The 22,023-nt window shown below is 36.3% G+C and overlaps 2 protein-coding genes across 20 annotated transcripts in view; one reads left to right on the plus strand and one right to left on the minus strand.

Moving 5' to 3' along the window:
* The window catches only part of Celf2 (CUGBP Elav-like family member 2), a 778,786-nt gene that overhangs the window by 588,779 nt on the left and 167,984 nt on the right, over positions 1-22,023 (plus strand). The window lies entirely within an intron of this gene.
* LOC138806188 (small ribosomal subunit protein eS10-like) lies at positions 13,675-14,253 on the minus strand. The gene has a single exon (XM_069991728.1). The coding sequence runs from the start codon at positions 14,229-14,231 to the stop codon at positions 13,734-13,736; it is 498 nt and encodes a 165-aa protein (XP_069847829.1). The 5' UTR covers positions 14,232-14,253; the 3' UTR covers positions 13,675-13,733.

Here is a 22,023-nt window from a genome sequence, read left to right on the forward strand (position 1 = left end):
TCCATTCTACTTCTAGTACTTCAGAATTTACAATATTAAATATTGCTCTTAAAATGTTTTAACTTTACATTCTAGAATACTTGGAATCTTTGAAACAGATCGTCTGTACTTCAGATAGCAGGTTATTTTATTTGAGTTAAAGTTATCCATCCAGACAGCAATTGTTAATTATCTAATTATTTAAAGGCATTCAGAGAAAGTAGGCATTTTTTCTTTCTCAAAAAGTTATTAATTTGGATCCATAATATAAAAATATATGGTATATATTTATGAATATATGTACACATATGAAAAATACAGACAGAAGAGATGCTTATAAAGATATTGTGAAGGCCAGGAGCAGTGGCTAGCACCAATAATCCCAGCTACCCGGAGGTTGAGATTGGAAGGATAGGGTTTATTTTGTGGCTGGTCTAGGCAAAGCGTTAGCAAAACCTCTATAAATAAATAAGCAGGTATGGTGGAACACACCTATAATTCCACCTGTTCAGGAGACATAGGAGGATTGTGGCCTGAAACTGACTCTGGTCAAATACTATGAAATTTATTGGGAAAAAAAAGGAAAAAGACCTAAATCAGAAAGGGCTCAATTGGTAGAGCACCTGCCTACCAAATGTCAGATCCAAAGTTTAAACCTCAGCACCAACAAAAACCAAACAAACCAAGGTTATGCAATGTGCAGTTTCGGAAGAGAGCAATTAACTGAATAGTATAATAGTATAAGAGCATTTTTTTATCTCAAAGTATTATTTTTATAAGTTAAATTTTCAGAGGAGAGAATTTACTCTCGAGAATTTTAAACAGGCCAATAGATCAGAGTAAGTTGGAAATGTTGTATTCTAATACTCTTCAGTAGCTTTTCTGAAATTGCTTCTTTGCAATTTAAAGACTTGAGTTTAAGGCACATTCTTTGGGAGTTGGATGCTTATAATTCTCAAATGATACAGACTTCAGTATTATGATGTTAAGAGCTTTGGTATTAGGTGGCCAAAGGATTTGAATTGCTTAGACTTAGTTTTCTCATCTCTACAGTGCCTTAAATACCTGATAAGGATATAGAAAATAATAAGTTCATAGATGTTAAGTACTCACAATATAGTCTGATAGCAGTAAGCCCTCAGTAAATCTCATTACTTTATTATGAATTAAGATAAAGTACGGCCTACAAGATAGCTGTTTTTCAGTAACCATTTCTTCATATATCAACAAATGCATAAACTTTTAAATAGAGAATTGCTCATGTCATTTCAATTATCCAGAATCTTGGTATTATAAAAAAAAAAAGAGCTTCAAGTGTCTCCTTGTAATGTATACCCAAAGAAAGTTTTGAATTCATGACTGTTATTCAGTGATTCATGTGTATGCCAACCAATATATGCTCAATTTAAATTAGTAAAAATAAGTTGAATACTGTGCTAATTTTACCCTGATAAGATGTGCAAAGAGAAAGCAGACATAGAAGATAGATAAGTCTTAATTTGGATTTCTTAAATGTAATTCAAAAAAATGAATTTTCATTTATAATTTGAACAAAGTCAATGTAATTTGAAACTGTACTGAAAGAATACAACAATTTTCCACTAAAAGACACCTCAAAATATGTACAGTAATGATTATAGTTTTTACTTCCAAGTAGCAGCTATTTCTTAGAGATGTCTATATATTAAATATTAAACCATATCTAAATCTACTGAGAGACGATGGAATTACCATGGTAATTAGCTAAAGCTGACTTAACAAAGGCAACCTGACCATCCTGGACATTTCACCTATGGAACTCCATCTAGGCCCAGCCTTCAGCAAAAGAATAGGGAACTTCTAAGCAGCCATTACTGTTGGAGACAGATAATTCTTCCATGTTTATCCTGTGTGTCTCTCACATTTACAAATTCCCAAACCCCAGTAATACACCGAGGGCTTATAATGTGCAAAATATTGGGCGTAGTGCTGCAGTGGTTACCAAAATGAGTCTAACCTTCAAAGAATTTGTGATGGAATAGAGAAGATTAGATTGAAGACATCCTACCAAATGTCTATTTTAAAAATATTTGGGCAGCTGTCATGAACTGCCTTTGCTTAATGTATTTCAAACCTTATTTTCCTCAAGGAAGCAAAATTCTAAAATGAATGCCATGAGTTCAGTAGGAGACCATCTCCTGAGTATGTTAAACAGAGCAATATTCTCCATCCTAAACAATTTATAATGATTTAAGATGGAACATTTTATGCTAAAACTTTGTGACTGAAAAAGGCCATACATTATCAAGTTTAGGAGGGAAAGTCAGTTCTTACTGTTGAACATATTGAAAACATTAAGTGCAATGGTACATGACTGAACTGATCAGGAAGCTAATATGTAATTGCTGATTTTTTTTACAGTATTGTTATAGTGATTATATTTTATTCTATTTTCCTTTGGAAAGAACAATATAATGTAATTATAATTAATAACTGCAAAGATAGTCCTAATTACTTAAGTCATGAAAATAAATTACCATCATCATATTAAGGATTTTCAACCACTGTGTACAGAGCATATCTATATAAATAATAGTTCTTCTGAGGCCGTTACTTGAAAGAAAACTGAAATTAATAAGCATGATAGACAATGCTGAAATGAATAGTTTTAAGCAACAACAATAAATTACCAGAATTTTCTAAGTTACTACGATCTGTACATCCTTTTGTATATTTTAGAAATTGTCAAAATTTATTTGTAAAATAAAAATTTTGTTATAAAAATTGTGTTTCAAGGAACTTTAAGAGATACAGGTTTATATAGTTCAAAAAGAATGTGAAACAAAATCTTGTTAAAATTCAGGATTATTTTTGAACCTTTGATCTATTTTTTGAGGAATATTTTGAAATGACTACAAATCTTTGCATTAATATTTATGGTATTACGTGCTAAAAGGGGTTGTATTAATGTTTCCTTATAAATATTTCAGTCACTTTTTGGCATGAGACTTTCCTGCAGATTATGTGATTTCTACCTAGAAGTGAAACCTACAGGGAAGTTATTATCACTCAGGCCTGTGAGTTATTTCAGTGTAATTAATATACGTTTCTCATTATTGGCCTGGTAGCTCCTCTACTTAAAACCCTGTGAAATCTTTTAACTCTTTCCTTTTCTTTACCTAAATCTGGTGGTTTCTCGCCTTATTTTAGTTCTAAATTATAGTTCTACAAATATGTATTTTACCGTGCCTCCCCCTTCCCAGCACCCAAAAGGGTGGCTGCATCATTACAGATCACCCCTAAGTCCTAGTCTCATCCCTTTCACTTCCCCTCATTAGCACCTTTAACACTGTCCCAAGCCACTCTGAATTTCTCGTCTGAATTATTTTATGGTTTAAAGTCAGAAACTGTTTCTCTTGCACTTTTACTTAGAATAGAAAGGGACATTTCTGATTTTTGAGGGATATGGAACTGACACCTGATGATGGATAAAGGCTTGCCTCACCTTCCCTCTTTGCACTGAAAGCACAGGTCCTGAAGATCCACGCTTGAAAAGAATTTCAGGTTGTCTCTCTCTCACACACACACACACACAAAGTCACAGGTTGGAAGGTTTAATGGGGATTTATTTTATTATAACAAGGTAAAGGAGAAAGAAATGACAAACATTCACTGCTTCTCTATCAGAAAATGGAGTTTAAATCTTAGAATGGCAATTCTCATCTATAACCTTTATACTTTCTAAGCTGGGAAGATACATGTGGACAAGTCTAGCAACCCCCAAGCAGTGGTTCTTGGTGACCCGGGTAAATGTTGTAGTTTATTCTGGAATGTGGATATATTGGGCCTACCTAAAACAAAGGGCCAATGGGAAAGTTTTAGAGCTTCCTTTTCCCAAATACATTTCTCAGTTTTTGTCTCCCCCCCATTCTGGGAGAGTTTGCAGCTTTTTACCATTTCAAACGAGAAAGCAGATGCAGATAGCCTCTTTATGTCTCCTTTTCTTTAACTTCCTATCTAGAAGTAGATGCAGTGGAGGGGGAGTTGAACTTCTTTGTTCAGTTTACTTCCTGTCTAACTTCCGAGTCGGGTCCTTTTGCTAGAGAATTTCTCACTATTGCTCATAGCAGGTCGAGCCTGGCAATGCCTGCCAGTGTTGCTGCCCCTCCACCAGTGTACTACTGTGGCCTCCTTAGGTTCTTATCTCAGGAGTTCAATGAATGAAGCCCAGGATAAGGAAAGATGAATGCGAAGAATTTAATTCAGAAGAGAAGCATCTAGCTTGAAGTGCTGTCTGTCCATCATTATATTCTTTGTCAGTTGTCTATCCTCTCTTCTTCAGATAGCTTTCTCCATCTCTATGTCTTTGTCAGTTTGTGCCTCCATGAACTAAATCTAAAGTTTTTGCACCCTGTGCTTTGTTCTGATTGGTCATCCTTATTATTATTAGGTGCTTTGGAAAATAACACTTTATTGGTCAGGTCCCACATTATTCTGCTTGATTGTTAATTCCTAATCACATCCCTTCTTCAAGCCTTCTCCCCAGGGAAGGTTATCAGGAGATTAGAAAGGGCCAGAGGGGCAAGATGTTCAGAAACAGTGTCTCTTGTGTATCCTGTTTTGTGTATCCTCCCCCCACCTAATTGACTCTCACTTTGGATATTTGTTAAAACTAATAAAATTTTCCTATCTCCTCATCTATCTATCCTGCCTCAGAACTGGATACCTGCTTATAGAAAATTACTTCACTAATTAACCATTTAATCAGAAATGGGTGACATTAACTAAAGTTGCCTGAAAAGAAACCTAGTTCATATTTTTATTCTTTCCCAGTTGTAAGTATACAAAAATCAGGAATTCTGTTGTTTTCTGATGTTGAAATAGATCATTTTGAGTGTCTACTATTCAGTATTTTCTGTGAACTACTATGTGTGCAAAATAGTCATCCTTATGTCCATCCCCCTTTTATTTAGCTTCATTTGGCTCTCTTTTGTGGTTACATTGACTTTGAGAAGATTCACTGCATCTTATGAATATTAAAAAATGAACTCCAAGAAATAGAAACAAGAAATTATTTTGTCTTTGTTTTGTTTTTTATTCTCCTTTGTTGCTGTTTTGTTTTCTGTACCTTTTGTCTTTATTTATCTGTTTGGGGGAAGGTAATGGGAAGCACAGAAATGGAAGAACAAAGGGTGAACAAATGTAGCAGTGGTATTTACTAGTCACTATGTTGAAAATGAACTATACGACTTGTGGGGGGTGGGAGGGAAAAACTGGGGGATAGCGAGGGAAGGGGTGATATTGTTCAAAAAGAAATGTGCTCATACCTGACTTAGGTAACTTTAACCCCTCTGCACATCACCTTTACAATAACATTTTTAAAATGCTGAGTTCTCCTTTGGGCCACCTATAAATTTTGCTCCTTCAAATTAATGTCCTCAGATTTGTTAAAATTTAATTTTCTGGAATAATGCTTATTGCTTATTTGTATCAGAATAGAAGTGCTGACTTCATGGAATTTTCATTCATAGAGTAATGATTCTATGTGTGTTCATTCAGTATAAATTTTTGAACACTTACCATGTGGCAGGCACTGTGAATGAAAAACTGAACACATGATGCCTTCTGCAAGAAACCTTTGTTTAATGAAACTGTGGTTCTTAGCATGGTGCCTTCTAATCTAATCACAGGGCATGGGAATAGAAGAGTTTACTCATGAGTATTTCAAAGTCAGATAGAAGTTGGCCAAATGAGTGACGGTAAGGAACAGTTCCCTACCAGAGAACAGTGGAAAGGTGAGTTTGGCATCTTCTGGGACTAGTCTGTCTAGAACAGAGCCTATAAGTAGGATGGTATGGTAAGTGCAAGACTATAGAATTAGCTACTGACTAGCCCCTAAAAAGCCTTGATAAGTCTGAAGAGTTTGAAAATTATTTAAAAGAGGTTTTAAATTTTTCAGGGATCTGGAGCAGTAGAGACAGATTTACATTCTTAAGAGATTCCACTGGGAGCCAAGTAGAAACTGAATTAGAATGGTCTAAACTAGACAAGCCCAGAGTAGGGAAGAATACAAAAGCAACAAGCTATGGTTCCTTAGGCCCTTTGCCATTGACTTTGAAGTGCAGAATGATTAATCTTTGCATATTTATTTATCTCTTTTTGCATGTGATATGCCTTGATAAATGAAGCTGAGAATTCAAAGAACTGTTAGACCCAGTTTTTGCCTTCAAGACATTTAGAGACTATTTGGGAAGGAAGATAAAAAAGCATAATGTATAGTATATAGTGTTTTAATAGCTTCTAGAGTATTTTTACATATAATATCCCCTTTGATCCTTAAAACAGCTATCATCTCTCATAGTATAACAGACATTTTTGTAAATGTAAGATTGTAGCACTCTTTAAATAATAAATACATAATTCCAGACAAGGTCTTTGGATTCCTAGGCATGAACTCTTGCCACTCTACTGCATGGCCCTACTTGTTAAATAGTAACATAATTAGCTAACTGTAAAAGATGAAGATATGTGAGATGGCATAGAATGTGATTACTCATCCCATGGCTTGTATAAACCATGGTGGTGTGTTGACTATGTGATGAATTGGAGAAGAATTGCTTACTTTGTATCTTTAATGGTAAGTTGTTTTTTTTTGGAAGCAGGAAGCTTAATGCTAAAGCTCAGTCATGAATGAAGAAATATGCAAAGGCAGACAACAGAGTTTAAGTCTTTGTACCTCAGGATTCTTGGACAGGAAATAGGAAAAGAACTGGAATTATCCATGTAATCCAATGGTGAAGAACTTCATAATCAATATTGAATGGATACAGGCTTGGAGCTGAGAAATTTATAGTGAGATAAAAGAACTCTGAAAATGTGTGTGGAATAGATGGACAGAAAAGGTGTAAAGTTGAGTAGTTAGGAAGAAGTTCTGGTAGAACTAGGGTATGCATTCCCTCCTTCTCCTTCCTCTGATGAGTGAACATGGTACCCCTTTTTTTGTTTTTCATTTCTTCCTCCTACTCTGTATGTGCCTCCAAGTATAACTCATAGCAGATCCCTGTCTTGCTTGACTAGGGTAAAAATGCTCTCCTATATTCCACCAGCTTCCCTCTCATTTATGTCACTTTTTCATGTACCCAGTTTAATGAAATATTTTTGCTGTTCTTTTATCATCATGTTTCTTATGTGTCAAAAATCTGTAAGCCTTTGAAATGCCAGACTTGCAGAAAAATGCATTTATAATACTGGGTGGGGTCGTACAGGCCTGCAGTACCAGCACTACAATCCTGTTGTAGGAGAATTATGATTTAAAGCCTACCTTGTCTCATCCACCAAAAAACGTTCTATTTTTGCTCCTTTTCAGGTCCCAGAGACTCTGCTTTGCAGCTTATAACATATGAAAATCCGTACATTTTTATTAAGGTGTCATTTCTGGTTCCTTATTTACCCCTCAAGCTAGAAATTGCCATTTTTTGTCATCAGACATTTCAGAAAATCTGAATTTTGAATGAATTTCCATCCCAGATTAATTAGTTGAACATTTTCTTGTATGCATGTCTTTTTTTCCTCTTCCTATTTTTAGTCCTCTGCCTACCTCACATTGATAACTGAGTGTATAGCATGTGTGCTGTTCATTCTGTTTCTAAATTCCTATCAAATGCACCAATCTAATGAAAAGCCTAGGCTTTTCCGGACATATCTGGATTGTCATCTTTCATTAAAACACATTTCTCTTCAAAGGCCATATTTAACTTTATAAGAATACAAATTTTAAAGTAGTAAATGACTTTACCTTGTTCTTCATGAAAGGGATTAAAGAAAAAGCTCTAGTAAATAAAATTCCTGGGGCTTGCAGGAGAGCTTTCCTTAAATAATACATCCATTGCACTACCATAGCAATGCCATTCCTCTATGGACTATGAAAGCATTTCTGAAGTTAACACTTTGCTGGGAGTTGTGTTTTCTTTCTAGGCCTTTAGTACCTGTGTTGAATGTGGACATTTCATCATGTTAGAATGAAGTTTCACAGTAATTGCCTCAGAAAGACATTTTGCAGCTCTGCATTTACAACTCAGTATCTGGTTAATTTGCTGCAAGGTCAGAAAAGCAGCAGGCTTGTAGGTGAAGGAAAAAGTGTCCCTCATGCTCTTCCTGATTTATGAAGATTGGCAGTTAGATACCATATACAAACTATAATTTAATGTATTAGTATATTTAATTGTGTAATGTACTTAGAATAAAGCACAGTGCTATCTCTAAAATGTTTACTATTTGCTTCTTAATAATGAACATTATTACATAGTTTCCAGTAGAATAACAGTGCTTATTTATTTGGCGTGTTCTCCCACACTTTCATGTAGTCTTGATATAGAGAAAGCAGGTTACGAAGTGTTAGATGAAGGAATGAAACTTCAAGAACTAACCTACAGAAACATAACCTGTATAAATCTGATTGAGAGATAGGGAGTTGAAAAGACAAGTAAGCAAGAGACATGTTAATTTCTTGTTTTAGGCAGAGCAGCTTAATAGAATTTGAATATGACTAAATCCAGCCACTTAGTGAATAACTGTCTGCCTTCCTATAATGCAGTAGCCAAAGGTAATCTGCTTGTTAAGCACTTCCCTTTATGATTCCAGCAAGTCCTACATTCTGGAAGCAAATGTTGTATTTACCATAATCCATGAAAGGAAAAAGCTTGGGCTAAAAATACAAAACTGAGCGAATGTAAAACACTGCTGCTGCTCAAGTTTTGTAATTGCTTCATAAATGAGGCTCAGGCATCTGTGTGGCAGAGATACTTTTATGTATCATTGAAAGAACAGGCTGAGCCTCAGATGGGTTTGCCGAGCATCAGTGAAATGTGCTTTTGTGCTGACCAAGCAAATAATAGCAGGTTGTATGTAGGACTCCACATTTGAAGACATGATTGCTTGGTGAGTGATTACATTTAATATGAGAATCAGGTAAAATTGTTCACCCAGAACCAATTGGAGAGGTAGAGATATTAAAGGATAGAATTGCTCTGGGAAATCTATATTCTCAAATCAGCTACTGAAGGAGGATGGGAGGTGGTAAAGAAAGCAGCCAGTAGAGAGTGGAAGTAAGCTGTGGGTGACTACAGAAAGTAAATCAAATGGGGTTTGGAAAATCCATCCAGATTTCTAGAACAGATAAAAAGTCACTGTTTTTCTTCCTTAGCATCTATCAACATGAGTTAAGCTTTAGTTTAGCTTACATTAAAATAATGACTTTATATGTTGCTGGTTTACTCTTCATGAGAGATAGTTATTTCCTCCACACTGTTTCCACTTTGAAGATACTTTTTTTTAAAGTCAGAGAACATTGTAAGAGAGTCTATCCTCTTTCCAAGTACCCATGAAATTGTAAAATTCCTCACTGGAAGCCAGGTGTATGTACATAGTAGCTCATACCTGTAATCCTAGCTATCAAGAGTCTGAGATCACAGTTCAAAGCCAGCCTGGACAGGAAGTCCTTGAGACTCTTATCTCCCAATTACCCCCCTCTACACACACACACACAGAGAAGCTGGTAGTGAAGCTGTGGCTCAAGTGATTGAGTAGTAGAGCACTAGCCTTGAACAAAGAAGCTCCGGAACAGTGCCCCAGGCTAAATTCAAGCCCAAGGACTAGTGCTTTAAAAAAAAAATCACACTTGATCTTCGCAAAAGCACAGAGAAATAGGCCTCTTTGTGCTCATTCTATATCTGAGGCTTTGGGGACTTGTGAGTAAGTTGACTAGAACTACTGAGCAAGAAATTTGCAGTGCTGGGATTTTATCTTGTCATTTAGCTAGTATTAAAACCTTCTCTATATCACTTACTACACTTCTGAGAAGTATCTTGTGGGTTTTTTTTAATACAGACTCATTTTAATGAAAGAATTATTTAAAATAATGGTACCTTAGTAGGAATAGTTTGTATATTCGTATGAAGTATCCTCAAAGGGCCCAAAGTGAAATTAATCAAGCTTTTTTATTTTGAAAAAATGAAATGTTTAAAATAATAAACATAGCCGTGTTTCAGGTCTGAACAATCAAAAGTGTCATAACAAAAATACAAGAAAAGGGACATTTTTGCTATGATCTGAACAAGAAACTGTATTTTTCACTTTGCCTTTATTGTATCTGCTTTATCTGTCTATCTACTAATTCATCGTTAGCTGGTTGAATGAAATGGCACAAATAGAGTTGGAGATGAATATCATTTGCTCAGTAAACCATCTTCCATGATTCCCTGATGGGCACATGCTTATGTACTCTGTGCATTATTGCTGTCTACATTACTAAATAATAGAGTCTTTCTTATAATCTGAGAAGTCTTTTCGGGATTCTTTCCCTCTAAGGCTAAAAGCAGTTTGACTCTCACGTCATTAGAGAGATCATCTTTCATTTACAGCTTCACAGCCACATCCCAGTATGTGTTTTTCCACTCACAGTGGTATCTTTGCCTGAGCCTAAGACCTTAGGTAAAAATGAAGACAGATCAGCATCTACCCATCTTCAGGAAAGGATAGTGCTGACTTGGTAAAGGTAGCTATCCAAGATGATAATTAGATTGTCTGATGCCTTAGTGAAAATCATTAGATTAGGTCTCAATGCTTGAACTTAGGGAGATTACTATATCTCTTTCTCTGCCCCATATATACCTGGCTTAGATCGTGTGAATGAGAAAGAGGTGATTGGGTAAAGAAAAAAACTATCAGGATTATCAGTGTTTGTTTCTATAAAGGATGATGCTTCATTCTGGCCTACTACTGTGAGCCATCCTCATGATGCCATCAATAGTGGAACCAACAAACAACTAGTAGCTGGACACAAAGGTTGAATTTTAGTTTATATTTAAATGTTTAAAAACTTTTAAAATTGCTGATTCAGAGGTATTAGTAATTAAAGACCAATGCTGCCTCCCTTCTTTTTTGTTTCCTTTAATATGATGAGCCCAAAGAGCTTCTGTAGTCATTAAAACATAAAATGCTTGTGCAAAAGCTTGTCCCTATAAGCCTTCTTGAGTGTGACTTCTATGAATATAAAAAGAATGCCTTTGCTAGTGAATAAGGATGTTAAAATGATTGGGTTCAATGTTTCATAAGCACATGGCAGTGTGTGTGAGACAAGTGAAATTTTGCTTAAATGAAGAATGCGAGTTACAGAAACAAATTAATCACTGTCTTTTGTTGGGAGACAGTTCTGATTTTTATCTTGGGGGGAAATCCAGTGAAGATTTCATGTTATTATGTCACTAGAAAATATATTTTTGAACACTTGTCCACAGATCTGTACTGTAAAATTGTCCAGTCATCATTTTTCCTCCCAGCAGTAATCCCAGTATAGTAACAACAAAGGTTTCCCTGTCCTTGAGAAAGCCACACATTAGAGTGAGGATTGACTGAATGCATCAGTGAAATAGTAGGTATATTTGAACTAAAACAGAGCTACTCAAATGAGAGTACTTGTTACTTACCTCAGTTGACAATGAGGACTTGGTTTAATAAGGAATGAGTACCTATAGCTTTCTTAAATGCAGACAGCCCTTCCATAAAAATTGATAGAAGATAGGTTTTTCCAATCATATTAAAATATTATTGGCAACTAAAATTGGTATTATTAGCAACTAGAATCCTGCACTGCATTGCATTTCTCACTGTTCAGATTTTTGGTTCTTGCATTCATTTACAGAGCAGAAGGAAATGCTTTTGCTGACTAGTCTAAAATGTTAGACTGAGTGTAAATATTAGAAAGTGAATTTTGTCCAGTATGCTGCTTTCCCTTCTCTTTAACCAACAGAAATGTAGGGATGTAAATAATTGAAGCTGAAACTCATCTAGCATTAGAGACATATATGAATTTTAATAAAAGTCAAGGGCAGTTTGATACTTTGCTGGCTGCTGGCAAAACCATCTCTTGGGTCAGAATAACATTTTGTCCTTTCTCATTCTTGAAATGGTTGGTTTCCTAAAATGGCCATCTTTATTTAAATTATGGACTCATTTAGAGTAGCTTTAATAATGTATGGTTTCATATATAAGTGGTTCCATAATTTATCTCACCATTATTCTTCTCTGTCAGAATTTTGAGTGTTTTTGTTAATTAAAGAAAAAAAGCAGTATCTTTCTTCACACAGCCAAATTAGTTGCACTTGTTATTCCAAAAAACAAAACATGATTAGCTTGTCAATAATGGAACAGTAAGGCTTGATAAGATTGATTTGGGAAGGGAACAGGGAGGGGATAAAGGAAAGTGATAGAGGGACTGAGTCTAATCTAGGTACATTGTATATATGGATATGTCACAATGAACCCCCTCTGTAAAACTAATTGCTGCTAGTAAAAAATGTTGGGGAAATAAAAAGCCTAGTTACCTGTCAATAATGGGCAGTTAGTTAATTAAAAATGGCCTCTGTCAACAAGGCACTAGTAGATTATGCCTGTTAATCCTAGCTAGTCAGGAAGCTAAGATTGGAGGGAGGATCATAGTTCAAAGCAAAGTCCACAAGACTGTATTTTTAATTAACTAGCAAAAAGCCATGCTGGAGGAATGTCTCAAGTGATGGAGCATCATACTTGAGCAAGAAAGCTGAGCAAGAGTATGAGACACTGAATTCAAGCCCCAGAACCAGAAGGAAAAAAAATCCTCTATAAACCCCAAGGCTCTGGTTTCACAAGGGAGCTGCCTCCCAGCTAGAATCTATTTATCATGTACTAACAGGAGAAAGTAACCTGCTCCTGACTTATAACCAGTCCCTGCTACCAAAATGTTAATATGCATATTAAGTAGATCCCCTTCCTTAATCAGTTGATGTAAATTTACTTTCCCAGACAGCTTAGCTCTTTAGGTTTCATTTATGCCAGGTGAAAAATTCCTCAGGCACGTCCTTTCTGTAAACACAGTGCACATAAATATAAGCACCATGACCAGACACATTTCCAGAAACAATATCTGAAAAAAAACCCCAAGGCTTTGCACTTTCTGAGCATGGCCTTAGGATACATCTGGTGTTCCTATTTCTAAATGCTATGCTGTTGTCTACTTTCTTTGGCTCCACATTATCCCCTGTCTGCTAACGTGGATTATTGCCAAGCCATTCTTGGAGATCAGCATCCTTTGGTTGGTAATGAAACCTCTGGTATGGAATTCCCCAAAAGTAGCTAATTGCAAAGTGAGTATGTAGTTATGGATACCTAACTAGGAAGTTACATCATTACCTTGCATTCTCCCCATACAAATTTTTGTCCTCAGGTATCAATTCATTCTGGTATATTTTCCAAAATTCCTAATGCCTTTCTACTTTTAGATCTATTCTCAATACTATGGATACAGAAATGCTCACACAGTTAAATGTCCCAGAGGGAAATGCAGTTTCTAAAATTGATACCATATGACCTTGGGAGGGGAATTGAAGTATTGGGGGTTTTTTGTGTGTAGGGTTGGGGTTTTATTTTTTTCAACTATTCAAGTTGTTATTTTAACGTTTCTGCATTATCCTGTCCTTGATTAATGTTCTACTAGTAATATTTCTGTGTCTCTGTTGTTTCAGTAAAATATGGAATAAGTTTCTCAAAGTAAGTTGTTTTCCCTCAATCAATCCCATAGGATCAACAATAATAACAAAAATTGTGATTTTTCAAGGAAAACCACTGAAGGCAGGAGGTACCATACTTTCTGTTGTCTATAATCTTTATTATCAAGTCTGTTCATTGTTTTGTTTTGTTTTTTTCTGGCTACAAGTTTATTCAACACAAAACAATCTCCATCTTTACTGGGGTGGCTGACCATGTCCACGACCAAATCCACCTCTAAACTGGGATTCAGTTGCTGACCCAGCCCCAGCCTCAGCTTTCTTGTCAGCACCAGGGGGCGCAGCACTCTGTCTGTAGGTGTCTCTGTCAGCTTCACCTCTTGTGAGTCTTGCAGGCCGCTCGCCCTCCAGACCTTTTGGCCTAGGCCTTCTAGTCTCAGGTCGGCTGTGGCGCAAGGTAGCAGGTACAATCTCAGGAGGCAGGTGGAGGTAATCATGGAGATACTGGATGCCCTCGTTGGTCAGGTACCAATAAAAATGCCTCCAGGCAAACTGTTCCTTCACGTAGTCCCGAGACTTGAGAGACTGCATGGCCTTCATGACATGAAGGTTGGGTACATTCTTGTCTGCCAGTTCTGGGTGCTTGGGCATGTGGACATCCTTCTTGGCCACCATAACCCCCTCCTTAAAAAGGAGTTCATAAATGGCAATCCGGTTTTTCTTGGACATCAACATCACGGTGGCTTCAGGGTCTGAGGCCAAGGCTGGAAAGAAGTCTGTTCATTGTTATATAAGCATGAACCTAGTATCCAAAGTCCTAGAAGAATGTACCATTTACTTACTCCACATTGTTTTGGAAAGGCTTCTAGCATAGTAATGTTTAATGATACTATTGAAAATAGAAAATTGCCTCTTTATTCTATTTGATATGATTGCCCTTACAAAATAACATAAAACCTAAAGGTTACTTATAACTTACTATTGATAAGTACTTACGAGTATATAACTTAGAACACTTAAAAGTAGAGGGCATTGCTATAGCACTTTCAGACCAGTAGAGTTTGTGCTCCCTCTATATGATCAGGCCTCTCTATTATTAAACAGTAGTAAGAAAGCAAAAAACCTAAGCAGCTGTTTGTTTTCAGCTTCCACTTTCGAACTTACTTTTAAAGCTATGCCAAACTTAAATTATAATCTCCTATTTATTTCCCATGTGTATAACTGTATTCTCTTCAAGGAATCTATTTAGCAAATACTGTCAATTCAGGAAAATTATGATTGCAATTTTGGTTGTCCCAGTTTAGAGCTGTCATTTTAACACTGAAGAACTATAGTAATATGCCTTGTTATTAAAAATAAAAGTAATTATTTCAATAATTTTAAAATATCAAGAATAATCATTGCAGGTAACTTTTCAGTTTCAACATTTGGTTCCATAGCATCTTTTTCACCAGTGGTATGAGTCCATGAAAAGTTAACAGGAACAAAAGTAAATAGAGAGCAGTAAACAGAAAGTTCTTAAGATGAGACTAGTGAGTTGATTAGAACTGTTTTCAAGAAAAGCATGTTGTTTAGCAACGTTCTGTTTCCGTGACTACATATGGTTTTTTACCTCATTTGTAGTAACATAGTACTAGACTTTATTTTGCACCTAAAAGTTTCCTGGTCCAAATATTATCCTCTGACTCGACTTATTAAATTTAAACCTCATTACTTTTTTCCTGTATATTCCCTAGATTCAGATTATCACTTCAGTCCTGCTAAAGAATTATATGGCAAGAGTTCCTGTGTTTTGTGTGTATTTGAATTGGTTTTCCTCCCAAGTCTTTTCCATGAGTAAAGTAACAGGAAAACAGAACAGGGAATGTGAGAGAAAGTGATGATATTACAGGGTTTTTTTTTTGTTGTTGTTGTTGTGTGTTCTATTTTCTATTTTTTTTGTCATAGGACTTGAACTCTGGGCCTAGCCCTGCCCCTCAGCCCTTCAGCTAGCACTCCACCACTTGAGCCACAGTGCCACTTCTGGTTTTCTGGTGGTTTATAAGAGTTTCAGGACTTTCCCTCCTGGGCTGGCTTTGAACCGTGATTCGCAGATCTCAACCCTCTGAGTAGCTAGGATTACAGGCCACCAGTGCCCAGTGCTTTTGTTATTTTTTGAAAGCATTTGGCTTGTTTTGCGCTCTGGAGGTCCTCTGTCAGCTTTCAGTTACTACAGACATACCTGTAAGGTAAGCATAGGGGTCCCTGGCACATGGCTGTGAGGATTAGCCCCAAGAGGCTCAGAAGTTCACTATAGCCATAAACTAAGCAGAGGACTGAAGCAGTTTCTTCGGGAATAAACATTAACAAAATATGTGTCTTCATATCTAATTGTGAATTTTGTCAGGCAGGAAAGAGTGGAGGTAAGGGCTCCTAGGAAAAGTAGTCTGTTTTCCTGAAAGCAAGAACATCTAGTTTAAGCTATTTGTTCTTACTCTGCTTCTAGTGGAATCGCGCACTCTGATCATTTCCTAGCCCTGGCATGGTTGCCAATGAGAAGCAGGCTTGTACAATCTGGGAGAGCCCTGCGGAATTACAAGAGAGCATTCTAAAGAGAAGGAATGTTTTGTGGGGAGCAAGAAGTTGCAGTTTTTGGTTTTGCTTTTGCTTTGTTTTGTTTTTTTTAAAGCTACACTGAAAGTTCTTAGCCTAGCACCTTGGCCTAGTTCCCATTAACTTCTCTCACGAAAATTGGAGTTGGGTGAAAGGAGTGTAGTAAATTTGTAGGTAAAGACTTGAGTAGCTTGTTTTTCTGTAAAAACAAATTTTTTTTTGCCTTTCTGCAGAAAAACAGCTCATGTTATTTCATTATAGCTCAAACTGTGAGCAGGAAGAAAAGAACTTTTTAGCACCTTATTTTAAACCTTGAATATTAAATTGCATAAGCTACTATAAACAATGAGAAATTTATACATAGTGACAATGTGCAACATTGTGTTCTAAACCCAGTGCCTGGCATGTGGTAAGTTCCCAGTAAATAGTTAAAGACGAAAATATGCTGGGAAGAAGTAATAATGGAGAGTTTGTCCTTCAACAAGGTCAAGTAGCATTAATTGCAGGAGAAGCTCATATGAACAGGTCTTGTCTTTGTTGGTCTTTGTCAAGAGACTTTGATTTGCAAAAATACCATTCTTTTAACTTTAGCATCATTTAGCTTTTTTAAACTAAGGGTCCAAAAAGATGTTCTTAAGAACAGAAAAATGAAAATGAACTTTACAATTTCGGGGGGAGGGGTATGGGGTGTGGAATGAGGGAGGAGTTGGGGAGGTGTGTAGGGAAGGGATGGTAGGGGAAAAACAAAGGAGGAGGTAACTATGCTCTATAGGAAATGTACTCATTACCTTACTTGTGTAACTGTAACTCCTCTCTACAGTATTTTTACAATAAAAATATATATGAAAAAGAACAAAAAAAATCTTCCTCATTCCTAACTTGTTTTATACTCCCCCCCAAAAAAGAAATTTTCCTTCTGTTTCTTTCAGTACAATTTTTCCTTGAATGGTACTGTATTCTCACTTTGTCTTCAGAATGCTTCAGATTTCTCCTAAAATTTTAGTGTCACAACTTTGACCATACCATAATCAAGGATGGTTCTGGATACTGGGGATCAAATTAGTTACCTAGAAAGCTCGAGCAGAGATAAAGAGATGGGTTGTATCACTCCTGGTACTGCAAGGTTAGTTTGGCATTTCTCTGAAACTCAACATCTGCCATGGACAGACTTGGTGGAGGTCTTAGCTTCCAGAAACAAAAGCAGATTGCCTGGGCTACACTCTTAAGAAATCTTGCCGATGACAAGGTAAAGAAAGGCATTTTGGGATGTCAGTTAGAGCTATTTCAGCATTTAGAGCTATGACTGTCTAATTTTCCCAAGAAACAAGCAATATTATTATTTAAAATTTTTATTTGGTTCAGGTTTAAGCTGTTCCAGAGAGGTTACTCCCCTCTCTTTAAATATAGATAGATAAGTACTTGATTTTTAATATTCTCTTCCAGGTTTTTTTCGACAGGTTATACATATGCTAATAGAAAGTAGGCTTATTATTTGAAGCACAGAGCTGCTTGTCACCGAAGCTTCATTAACACTGTTATCACTGCCTGACATTTATCTTATAATTTTCTAGAGCTGACTGTTGTGTCACCATGGAAACCCAAATTGCAATTGAAACAAGTATGATAATAAAGGCATCCACCAAGATTGACAGCAAGCAAAGCCTAGTTACATTTGTTTATGGTTTCTTCAGTAGTTTCAGCTAGAGACAGAGAATATGCACTTTGGGTGTTTAGATTTAACTCTATACTGTCATAGTTGCGTCTGACTGCCTGTATGGCACGTTATAACATCTTTGGTTCTGGTGTTAGTAATGAGGACAGTAGTCTTTGGTGGAATCCTCATGAGGCATTTTAAATATTTAATGTAAAATTAACCATGATATTGTTCGTATCCAGAAGGAAGATCTTTCTGGATGATTTTGACAGAGTGAAATGTGGATTAGTCCTTGAACTGGCAGCTTGTATCTAAATGGATTTCTTTTGGGAAAGGAAAAGCAACCTGAGAGTTATACTGTGTTTTTCCCTTGATGCCAGGAAACCTGTGTTCTTTCAAGCTCATGACTTTACATTGATTTGGTTGGTGCCTCAAAGTGAAGAGTCATGAAACTGGAGCGGGTCCAGAGTGAATTAATCTGAAATTAATTTGATTCTGAAAGACTCCATCTGGCTGTGTTTTGTGTTTGAGAAAGGCAGTTAGACAGATATATAAACACATGATCATCTGTATTCATTGTGCCAGATGTAGTGTCAAAAAATGAAGAAATGGCTTAAAAAATCAGCTGTGGGGAATTTTGATATAATGATATTCAGGCTCTTAGAATAACAGCCATTATAATTTAGCACACAATCCTATTTTTATTCTTATTTGTTTAGGGGGTTAGATTTGATGATGTATATTTTAAGAAATAAGCAAATTAAATGTCAGATCCTATTTAATTGTTGATTTAAGATGCTAAATGGGTTTCTGACATGCTGGGTAGGTAAGCTATAGATTTCCAAATCAAAATGTAGTACTTGATTTTATATTACAATATGATCTAGAAATTTAAAAACTAGAAAAGGTAGGCTGGGTTTATGGCTCAAGTGGTTAGAGCACTGCTAATAAGTGCAAAGCAGAGTTCAATCCTTACTACCACCAAAGCAATAATAATAATAATAATAATAATAATAATAATAATAATAATAATAATAATATAGACTAGCAAGGTTGAATGTCATTTAAACTTTCCTTTTTGATGTGATTTTGTTCCATAACAAACTTCCATATTTGTATTTCAGAAATACATAGAACTCTGCAAGTTTTTTGTAACTGTCTGAACTTGGCCAGGTTCATTGTTAATCTTCTAAATTTCATTAAGCAGACTATCAGAGAGCTAAATGTTTTTTGGACTACAATCTAGGAATTTAGTGCAGTCACTATAGAGCATTTTACTGTCTCATTTCTGGATAGAAAATTCACACTTAGTGTTATTAATGGTATCACAGTCATAGTTTGTAATGTCTTGAAGAGAAAATTAAATTTTGCTACAGAATCAGTGATAGATTATTGACTTTGGAGAAACTAACTCTCAAAAACAAACTCATCTTATCTGCCTCTCCTCATCCTAATTTATCCCAACTAGAAAAACAATAAAAACACAGGTAAAAACAGAGGAGGATATTTGGTAAAATTAAACCCAAACAAAGGTGACTAATCTAATGAACAAAATAAGTTGCAGCATTCAATGACTATAGAGAGTACACATTTGTTTACTGGTTGTATTAGAATGAGAGGATCTTAGCTTCTAAGTGACTCAGTTTGATTAACTAGGTTGTCATGATACTGGTAAGCTTATCCTTTAAGATACCAATTCTTTTGTCTCATTTTGAAGGAATTTTTTCTTACACCATATATGTCTCCACCTCCTTAATCAGAATTTGTTGAACATAATGGTACTGTCTAGTAGGTGAGAACATTGTCACTACACAGATAAGTTAATTTGCTAAGCAGTTATCTATGGGAAATGTTGGAGAACACGGGTCAGCTTTTGCCAAAAGTGGGCTTTTACCTCCTAGACTCTGTGAGTCTTAGGTCTGAAGCCTGTCAGGACATGAACCCACCTATTGCAATCTTCTAATCTCTTGTGGCTTTGAAATACCCCAGACTCTGGAAAGACCTCATAAAACAATCTTTGAAGAACTGATGCAAAGACTGTCCAAAGAATGTCAATCAGGAAGGAAACATTGTGCAAAGATTTTTGGTTCCTGTGAGATCACTTTTTTTCTTTATTGCTGTCATTTTATGAACATAAACATTTGAAGGGATTATCAGAAAATGATAACAAAAACCTATAAATTGTTAGTCTGTAGAACGTTATAACTTCCTTCACAAATGGATTGTTTTCTGATCTAAACCACTGTCATTAATATGATATAATTGATTCCCACTTACTATCAACTTTAGATTTTCCAGATAAATGGAAGGAAAAAACATTAGTAATTTCCCCTGAATTTACATGCCTCATATTTCTGGTGGCCTTCTTTAGAACAGCATTCTATTTCATTTGTATTCCTTGATTACATATCATTTATGACTGAGAAAGGTAGACCAAAAGCAGGCTGAGAAAACACCAACCTGAGATTAAACTTGCCATTGATAGATGATAAAATGAATACTGAATAGACTGATAATCAAGATTTAACAGAAGTTAGATAGAGTTCTGAATGCCAGGCAAGCACGTAGGTCAGCAAAGTCTTAGTCCCATAGTCCAGAAGGAAAGATCACTGAACAGTTTTCTAGTTGTCTGGCCAACAGGATGATAGCCAGAATTAGGACAGTGACTGTATGGGGGACAGGTAGAGCCAGCAGGCATTTGGAGAAAAACAGGTATGCCTTAGTAATTCATTGGTGTATCAACAGTCAGATTTAATAGTATAATGTTAGGCCGGGCGCTGGTGGCTCACGCCTGTAATCCTAGCTACTCAGGAGGCTGAGATCTGAGGATCTCGGTTCAAAGCCAGCCAGGGCAGGAGAGACCGTGAGACTCCTATCTCCAATAACCACCAGAAAAACCGGAAGTGGCGCTGTAGCTAAAGTGGTAGAGCGCTCACTTTGAGCTGGAGAGCTGAGGGACAGCGCCCAGGCCCAGAGTTCAAGCCCCATGGCCGACCAAAAAAAAAAAAATAGTATAATGTTAGGTAGGATAATTTTTTTCTTTATAATGGTTGAGTCAAATCATGTATCTATTCATTCAGAAAATAGGTTTGGAAATATATTGAAACTGAGTTTGAGGCACTGTTTCACCTACCTTCTCTTCCCATTTAATTTAAACTTGTAACCCTGCACTTGACACTCTCTCACCTCCCTGCTTTATTTTCCCCATTGACATGATCTTTCTCTTAGTTATCTGATGTTCTATTTTTATTGTTTGTTTTTGTTTCCTTCTAGAATATAAGCTCTGTAAGAGATATTTTTATCCCCATTTTACTAATGATATATCCTCAGCACTTTAGTAATGCTCTGATTCTGTGAATGGCGCCTTAAGTATTTATTAAGTTTATGCTTGAAGAAGGCATCCATGTCATCAAGAATCTGAGTTTCAGCATGTGTCTGTTGAGAGTATGTAAGTAGGATCAATGGTCAAAGAAGGGAAGAAGAGGTCAGCACAGTCTGTATTATATACATGTCTATGTGAGACTGCTTCTGTTCTCAGATTGTTGGGGTGTGGGGAGAATCTGAACTAGTAAGAATAACAGGATAGTTAAACATGAAACTTCATTGGAGGCAAAGCAGACAGGAAAAGGTTATTTTTAGGTGTGCTGAATTTGAAGTGGTACTTGAGTGTTCTGTCAGAGTGAAATGGTCAAGATCAGATAAGTCATCGTCATAGTGTCATGGTGAAAGACAGGAATATTTGACAAAGGGAACCTCTGTCCAGAAGTTTATGTAGTGCAAGAATGGAGACATGAGAGATTTTGTACCACAGTTTCCCAAGCTATACATTATAAGCGTGGGTTGAGAGACTAGGCTGTGCCCATTGGGCAATTTCTGTAGTATATATGACCACCAACCCAAGCAGGGGTCCATGCTGGGGCTCATCAGCTTGTGGGTCTTACAAGCATTTTGTGGAAGAGGGGAGCTACTCTGGAGCTGGATTGCTTAAAGCTTCAGCTTCTTTGATAGAGCCACTCTTTTCTTTTTCTTTTTTTGAACATATAGTTTATCAGCCTCCAGCTTTGCTCTTTCTTTCAAATTCCATTTAAACATAGACCCCATGAATGGTTTAGAACACTGAATGTCCAGTTCCCTTAGCTGAATTAGTCACTTGTTTCTCACTGTTGTAAATCCCTATCCAAGGCTCTATTATAGGCCGTATCACCTTGGATTTGGGTTTTATATTGTGTCGATGTCTGTCTTTTCTCATTGGCTATGAGCAGCTTAAGGGCATAACTTACA

The sequence above is a fragment of the Dipodomys merriami genome, unplaced genomic scaffold (assembly GCF_024711535.1).
Source record: "Dipodomys merriami isolate MVZ:Mamm:240054 unplaced genomic scaffold, mDipMer1.0.p SCAF_4, whole genome shotgun sequence".
NCBI classification, from domain to species: domain Eukaryota; kingdom Metazoa; phylum Chordata; class Mammalia; order Rodentia; family Heteromyidae; genus Dipodomys; species Dipodomys merriami.

Coding starts and splice junctions, on each gene's coding strand:
- LOC138806188 (XM_069991728.1), bottom strand. CDS start 14,231: ATGTTGATGTCCAAGAAAAACCGGATTGCCATTTATGAACTCCTTTTT.